The following is an 8,543-nucleotide window of genomic DNA, read 5'->3' on the forward strand; positions in this document are numbered from 1 at the left end:
TAAAACGTTATCTATTAATATTCTCAACAAAATATTATGATTATTATGTAAACTTACTTAAGTTCTACATTTTTGTCTGTAACTTCACTTATCAGCTTCGTATAGATCGAATGCGCTTGGCCAAGGAGTTCACAACATTGCCATCCGGAAGTATAACAGACCAACACACAAACTCTGTGTAACCATGAACTTTTATAGTCTGGTTAATACAGTTTAGTGAGAACAACTCACAAACGCGGATGGCAAAAACAATAACAAAGGCCTGAGTGACGTCATCTGCATACTATCTATAAATTACCCAAACTAAAAACCGATTTTGGATCCCGATATCATAGTTGATAGAGCACTCGTTCCACATGCAAAGGGACCAAGATCGATCGCGGGTGCAATAGAGAATGCCACCCCGAATCTGTCCACCCAAAAAGGATTGGGTGGCTGGTTCGGCTCGATCTGGCGGAAAGTACTTTGAGAGAGGGTAGTGCAATTGCTATTGTCTGTTTCACGCCTTAGAATCCGGAATAAATTCTGGATACATGGGCTAATACTGATTTTTAAACATTAATTATAGTGTGTTTGAGGGTCTGGCTATGCGGCTATGTGGTCTTGTGGTATGCCATGGCACTCCCTTTCGGATCGGAAGGTCCTGAGTTCGAGCCTCGCTCGGCGTATAGTTGAGTCCTTGGAAAAGGCTCTTTATTCACATTCTCTCACCGTACTCAGGTGTAAAATGAGTACCTGGCCGTTAAGAGCGTTATCTTTTTGGGGAATAAATGTAATGTCGCTAACAGGCGTCATGTCTCGTTCTACACATTATGTGTTGCTGTTGGTCAGGGACCCTTTGTAAAGCGCTTTGAGCACGTTTAGTGGATATTGCGCTATATAAAAAAAAAACTCAAAAGCTCAAGCTCAAGTCTGGTTAAAATAAACAGATAATATTATTATGATGTAACACATGTAGTGTGTGCGTATGTGCGTTTGTTTATGTGGTGTGTGTCTGTGTGTGTATGTATGTATGTGTTTGTGTTCCAATGATAAAGGATTTCAAACAACTGAGAAACAAAAGTCTTGTTTGTTTTTGTTTTCTTATTTTCGGACCTAAGAAAATATATTTTCTTTTAACATTGTTGACCCAAAACCTTTTTAATCACCTCTTTAAAATGGTGTTATGTCGGGAGGTTCTAAGTCCTGGAAAAAATGAACTTATAGCCACATGTTGGAATCTTGTGGTTAATTTTTGTGCGTCAGGGCTGTTCACATATTTCGTCATCAACAATTTGTCCTTTTTTACACACAGCCCCCCCCCCCCCCCCCCCCCCCAAACCCTCTTGTCATCATTGGCCTGACCCCCACCCTCCCCCCTCCCCAAAAGATGATCTCATCATACAAAAGAAAGAAAGAGTAACTTTTTTTATCAACACTCCCATATTTATGTTATAGAATATTATATAATGTTACATTCAAGAGTTAAATCACATTATTGTTATACAAAGGAATCAGCTTAATGGATATAATTTCATTCAAACATTTTTTAAGGCAGTCAGGTATAAAATGATAAACACAATGCCCTAATTAAAAGGAAACAATGATCTAATCTTTTTTTTTTTTTTGCCAAATTATAAATACTATTATTATCATTATTATCATTATTATTATTATTATTATTATTATTATTATTATTATTATTATTATTATTATTATTATTATTATTATTATTATTATGGTGATGATGATGATGATGATGATGATGATTGATGATGATGATGATGATGATGATGATGATGATGATGATGATGATGATGATGATGATGATGATGGTTATTATTATTATTATTATTATTATTATTATTATTATTATTATTATTATTATTATTATTATTATTATTATTATTATTATTATTATCATTATTATTATTATTTTTATTATTAGTGCTTTCTATAAGTCGAGGAAATATTAATATATATTTAGAGGCAAGGAAAATGAGGGTAAACCTGATTGTCCTCAAAACACATGAAAATGAAAAAGAACAAGATGTAAAGAACTAATAGTAACTGTAATACCTATTATATATCTTTACAAATGATTCTACGTTCAAATTATGCGTGGTAAAACAATTTTCCAAACGCGTAACAAATCATAGTTTATAGAGATGTTTGTTTTATGTTTTTGTTTTACGGCGCTTGCAACACATTAAGGTCATATCAGCGCCAGTAAAAAGGAAGAAAATGGGATAGGAAAAAGTTCTAGGATTACAATTAAAGCACCCAAGAAAAGGTAGGACAAAGGGGAATTGGTTCAAATAAGAAACAGATGTAGATTCCAAGAGCACACTATCCAAGTACTTAGTTTAAGATCACCTAAAAATCTCATCCAGACACAAGCACAGGCCCCAAACTAAGAGGGATACACTCAAATGTTTACAAATCATATAATATGTAAACAAAACAATACAGTGCTTAACAGAGAGATGATTTACAAGGAAAAAATCATCTCCCAAAACTATAACTATATATTTGACTGTTTCCCTCCCAACCAATGACTCCGACCAGGGTCAGGACAAAACTAAGTAATCTCGTTCCAAGACAAAGACAGAAAACAATTGGAAAATAGATACAGGGGGATAGAAGAGACAGCAAGTACCACCCATAGTTTAAAGAGACAAATGTTGAAGAAATATGAAGTGTATGAATGGACAAGATCAATTATTAGAAAATAATTGATTTGAACCAGTTTGAAAGTTACAGGTGAATTATTCACTTTTTATTCTATATTTTTGACAGTTTTTTTAGCGTAGTTTTTCTGTTTTTAAAATTCGTTTTCTGCATTGCTCAAGTATGCATCTTTACTATTATTACTTATAGTGAATGACATAATCAGTCGGATGGTGAAAAGCTTTGAACTGAGATATTGCCAAGTTTAGTTAGAAGGTCAATTTTGTTTATCAAAAATGAGTCCTTGTCATAAATGATTAAATCAACCCTTTTTGTACATCTTCGGGAAATATCAAAGCTTAATTTCACTTCTAAATTATTTTTACAGCTAGTCAAATTGAAAAAGTGTGAAATTTGAGAAAAGTTGCTGGATACCTCCCCCATACATCTGACCATAACTTCATGAACAATCACCCGATTTACTTCAAATAAAGATTAAAATGCTCTTGGGAGCATGTTCTTTCAGACAATGCAAATCCAAAATGTTCACCTTCCGACCGATTATGTCATTTAATTAGTCTAATCCTCTCGAAACAGTAGTATAATATCGGCATGGTTCTGGTGCTTAAATGCTGTTCAATTAGATATGGGTTTGACTATAATATTCGGACGTCATATAGCTCAAGTGTGTCCTTGGGTAAGGCATTCTACAGTTACCTTACTCGACAGTTGGGAGAAGCCGTATGCAGTGATGAATATCGTACGATTATTATAAGAGACAGAACGTCTAACAGGAGACTAAAACTGAATAAAAAGGAAATTTCTTTCCATAACGGAGTCCCGATAACGCTGTTGGTGGAGTACTCGCTTCATACGCGACCGAGATTGATCTCATGTGAAGTTGAGATTTTCTCCCCCACCCAGTTCATACTGCAGTAATTGGGTTGCTGGATCTATAAGATCTGGCAGAAAGCACTTTGTGATAGTTAACGTTTTATCCAATGGGTCCCAACAATCGATATTGTCTTTTTCACGCTGCAGAAACTGGGATAAACGAATCCATGGGTCTAATGGCTCTAGTGACACCATGGCATGATGGATATAAGCTGTTTGACCCTGAGCTTTTTCCATGTGGCCTGCAAAGAGACAACTGCGCATAGAGCATGATGAATCTTCTATACAAATGGTCTTCTATTTTCATCTTATTTTTCATTGATAATAATATAAATTACAGAGCTTGATCTCCTCGTAAAATGTTTATATAAGCGTTGCTATCCAGTTCTTGATATGTGTCGTCTTTTCGCTGCAGGAAATACAGAGGTTCCTCAACTTTGTTGATGTCAAAGCCTTCTTGGGCCAGATCTAACTTGTTTTGTTTGAAGGTGGACGTCAGACTCATTTGACGCTGGAATCGGATAAACCTGTGAATGATGATGATGATGATAATGATTATGATGAATGTGATGATGATGATGATGATGATAATGATAATGATTATGATGAATGTGATGATGATGATGATGATGATGATGATGATGATGATGATGATGATGATGATGATGATGATGATGATGATGATGAATATGATTATGATGATCACGATTAAGGTGGTGGTGGTGGTGGTGATGCTGATATGATGATGGTGATGATGATGATGATGATGATGATGATGGCATGCTGGTGGTGGTGGTTATGGCGGTGGTGGTTATGGCGGTGGTGGTGGTGGCGGTGCTGGTTTGGTTTCACTTTGCAAATAGGGTTGCAAATGATAATGATGATGATGATGATGATGATGAATGTGATTATGATTATGATGATCATGATTAAGGTGGTGGTGGTGGTGGTGGTGGTGATGCTGATGATGATGATAATGATAATGATGATGATGATGATGATGATGATGATGATGATGATGATGATGATGATGATGATGGTGGTGGTGAATGTGGTGGCTATGGCGGTGGTGGTGGTGGCGGTGCTGGTTTGGTTTCACTTTGCAAATGGGGTTGTTTTTGTTGTGTTTTCGTTTTGTTTTGTTTTATTTTTGTTTTGTTATTTCACTTGTTTCTTTTTCTTAATGATAACCAAACATTTGTACCTTGGTCTTGCATATCCAGGCAGATTGTCCCTACTGAGTCTTGCAATCTCTTCCACTTTTTCATTGTCGACGTCACATCCATCCTTTAAACTTATCGCCGCCATCCCCGCTTTCCCTTCACATCCTAGGATTGGGAGGGGGGGGGGGGTTAAGGTGACACTAGATACTTATCATATATATTTCTTTTGTTTTTGTAATAGTAGTTGTAGTGTATTATTATTATTATTATTATTATTATTAGTAGTAGTAGTAGTAGTAGTAGTAGTAGTAGTAGTAGTAGTAGTAGTAGTAGTAGTAGTAGTAGTAGTAGTAGTAGTAGTAGTATCAGTAGTAGTAGTAGTAGTGGTGGTGGTGGTTGTGGTGGTGGTGGTGGTGGTAGTAGCTGTAATAGTAGTAGATGTTGTATTATTGGTGGTTGTACTAGTAACACTAGTAGTAGTAGTAGTAGTAGTAGTAGTAGTAGTAGTAGTAGTAGTAGTAGTAGTAGTAGTAGTAGTGATAGTATTAGTATCAATACCATAATATTGTTGCTGCCAGTGTAACTGATTGCGTCAAAATCAGATAATGGAAGAACAATTAAGTAAAATTTTCTTATTGAAACAATCAACGATGATAGATTTGTGAAGCGCATTAATATTGGGGAATTCATGATAATGCGCTATATTAAGCTCATGTTTATTTCTTCATCTGTGGGCAGAGTGGAGGAGCTGTATTGTATAATTTGTCTCATAACCTTACTCACTTTGCAGCATTGCACTGGAGTTGACGCTTTATTTATTGCAGTCTCCCCTTGGAATAGACCCTGAAGAATAATTTCGTCTTGGGATTGAATGAAATATGAAAGTTCTTCATTCAAAATGACTTACCTAAAATTCAGTTTATATTCATACTAATTTTTTTGTTAATGTTAATGCTCTACCTGGAACTGTCACTCCATAAACATTGGCGTCCTGTACGAAGTCGGCGTTTATCAAAACGTTAGAGACCTCCATTGCCGAGACATTCTCTCCCTTCCATCTGGCAGATATAAATAACAGTACATTTATATAGCGCAATATCCAATAAACGTGCTCAAAGCGCTTTACAAGGTGTCCCTGACAAACAGCAACAATAACATACAGAACGAGACATGTATACCTCGAGGTTTATTTATAGTTGATCTGAAAATGTTGAAATTGTCCAATAAATTGTGATTCTGCTTTACCTTAGTGAATACTAAGCTCTCCGAGAAGTTGTGGACTGTAAAACGGAATGTACAAAAATGAATATAACAGCTTCAAAAAATCGTTTTGGCCCAAAACCCTTCTTCAGCCAATAACAAAAACAAGGAATGTCCTGCCGACAAATATGAAATCGAAATGTCACATTATACTTGCCTTATACTCTTCTGCCGTCTGTTTTTAAAGTATGTATTAAACGTTTTAACTGTTTTTATTATTGACTGAAGAAGGGTTTGAAGCCTGAAACGTTCCGTGTTTGAAATTTGGTTCTTTTTTATATTTTCATATTATTGTATATCACTGCTTTACCACCTTATGGCATTTTCTTGTCTGTCTTTGAAAAACACATTATAGTCTTGGTCAAGGAAGAACTCATCATTGGTTGTGACGTAATGGTCACCTTCTTGGAAAACGTCCTTTAGTATCCTGCTGTTTGTGGCAGAGGCAGATCCCAGATAGCCATCAAATGTCACTTTGCTTGAAAGTTTAGCAATCAATGCTCCAGAACCTCCTAAAAACGGAAAGGATTGTGTCAAAATGATAAAATTACCTTTATTCGTCTTAAGAAGAAAAAAAAATATTTGGGTCCATCTCGAGATAAGACCCGAGATATCTGATCTTATCATCTTTTTTGAATGAATATAGGAATTTCCCTTAAATGCCTTATTGATGCTATGCAATTAGTTGTTTTTTAAAAACTCATAACATCCGCCAGTCGGACATAACGTACCAACACAAACTATAAGAAACTTTAATATTATAGTTTATAGTCTAATTAATACAGTTGAGTGAGAGGTACTCTTTAAAATGGCTGGCTAAAAACAATATCAAAGAGCTGAGTGACGTTAATTTTGTTCCTTCTATACAAGAGCAAATAATTACATAATCTCAACACAAAAACTAGTAAAAAATATTTTCCACGTGATCTGAGAACCAAATATGCTCAATTCAATTCAAATATTTATTTATTGTCGGCATTAAAAAAATGTTTCATAAATAATTTAGTCAGGCTAATAGAAGCCTTTGACCGACATAAATTAATGCTGGATGATTACAGGGGTCCTTGACTCGACCCAGGATCTCTGACAGTCCCTCCAAATCGAGCATTTTATAGTGCAATACCCACTATACGTGCTCTGCGTGCTTTACAAGGGGTCCCTAGCCAACAGCAACCAATTAACATGTAGGACGAGATATGACGTCTGTTAGGCGATATTACAATTTTTTCCGACGGAGACAACGACATTTCTCATCTCAAACCTGGATACAGTGAGATAATGTGAGGAAAGAGCCTTTTCTAAGGACTCAATTATATTCCGCTCAGAACAAAACTCTGACTCTCGACTTGAGCCTGAGACTTCAATGACCAATTTCTTTTTTTTAATTAGAGTAATAGTAATCTAAATCCAACGATATTTGAAACCAAATAATTCCTGTTCAGAATGAAAAAAAGAGTATTTATTCTGTCAGTCTATGGTAGAAAATCCTAGAATTGTGATTCTTCCAAATATTGAACATAATGTGTAACACTGATGAAGAGGTTGATTGATTTAAAACTAACTACGGATTTACCAGGTAAAGTCTTTCGACAACGTCCATTTTGGTCCCTGTATGGTTTTTGTGTCGTTTTGTCAATGTCCACCAAGACAAGACCTGTCAAAAGACCCTGAAATTGCCAAAATTAAAAAATAGCAAAATGACTGATTTGTGAAGTGTGAAGAAAGTTCGATTTGACAGTAGACGTCTCTGAGGGATGCCCGAACAGATAGTGGGTATAACTTTTGAACCAAAAATTATTTTTTCTGCAAGTAAACAGTCGAGGTCGACTGATTTTTGGGGGATCGTTTTTTTTCTTATACTTTTCTTTCTTGCTTGTCTGGTACCTTTCATACTCCTTAAATTCTTTACTTGTAAACAGAAAGAATAAAAACATGTTAGCATCGCTGGGGGTAGCGTGGCTCAGTGTTACGGTCTTTGCTTCCTACCTGTAAGGTACCGAGTTCAATCACCCGCCGCTGCGTTGTGTGGCCTTGAATAAGTCACCTCACCCTAGCTCATTTTGCGGCGCTGCTCTGCGGCTGACGCCTGGGTTATTCCAGTCTTCCCTTGGAATAGACCCTAAATACAAATTTCCTCTTGAGGATGAATAAAGGGAATTTTATTTTATTAATTTATTTATTACTAATGAACTCAATATTAAAGATAGCTGTTGTTAAGATGGAGACTGCCATCATAGAATGGTCAAAACTGGAGATCACAGCAGTTGAAATATCGAATCTCGGTTTTATCGATGCTGTTTTTTGATTCAAAGATAATCATATAACATCAAAATTGATCAGAACGCTTTTTAGTCGACAAGAACATCAAATGTTATAATCTTTAGTAATCTTTAAGGAGATTGTTTTGAAGCTTTAAATTCCAAAAAGGACAAGTCATGTGTCCATGACATTGGGGCATCAGAAAATGTGTGAGAAAAGGGCTTTAAAAATGCATCTAAATGAATACCCCAAAGACAAAGCGCATCTGTATGACTTGAAAGCACCATTCTTCTCTTATCGCCAAAACTATTATGTGCA

General features: G+C 35.7%; 1 protein-coding gene across 4 annotated transcripts in view; it reads right to left on the reverse strand.

Moving 5' to 3' along the window:
* Positions 1-1,914: 1,914 nt before the first annotated feature.
* Positions 1,915-8,543, reverse strand: part of LOC144965636 (long-chain fatty acid transport protein 2-like) — a 30,155-nt gene continuing 23,526 nt past the window's right edge. For all 4 annotated transcript variants that reach the window (XM_078901184.1, XM_078901188.1, XM_078901185.1 and 1 more), the window contains exons 8-12: positions 7,540-7,633; positions 6,280-6,478; positions 5,667-5,764; positions 4,748-4,871; positions 1,915-4,070 (exon numbers count right to left, since the gene is read on the reverse strand). In XM_078901184.1, coding sequence (XP_078757310.1) covers positions 3,878-4,070; positions 4,748-4,871; positions 5,667-5,764; positions 6,280-6,478; positions 7,540-7,633 — 708 coding nt within the window. In that variant the 3' untranslated portion in view covers positions 1,915-3,877. The remainder of the gene's footprint in view (positions 4,071-4,747; positions 4,872-5,666; positions 5,765-6,279; positions 6,479-7,539; positions 7,634-8,543) is intronic.

This window comes from Berghia stephanieae, chromosome 2 (genome assembly GCF_034508935.2).
Source record: "Berghia stephanieae isolate SIO BIC M18660-M18661 chromosome 2, UCSD_Bste_1.3, whole genome shotgun sequence".
Lineage (NCBI taxonomy): Eukaryota > Metazoa > Mollusca > Gastropoda > Nudibranchia > Aeolidiidae > Berghia > Berghia stephanieae.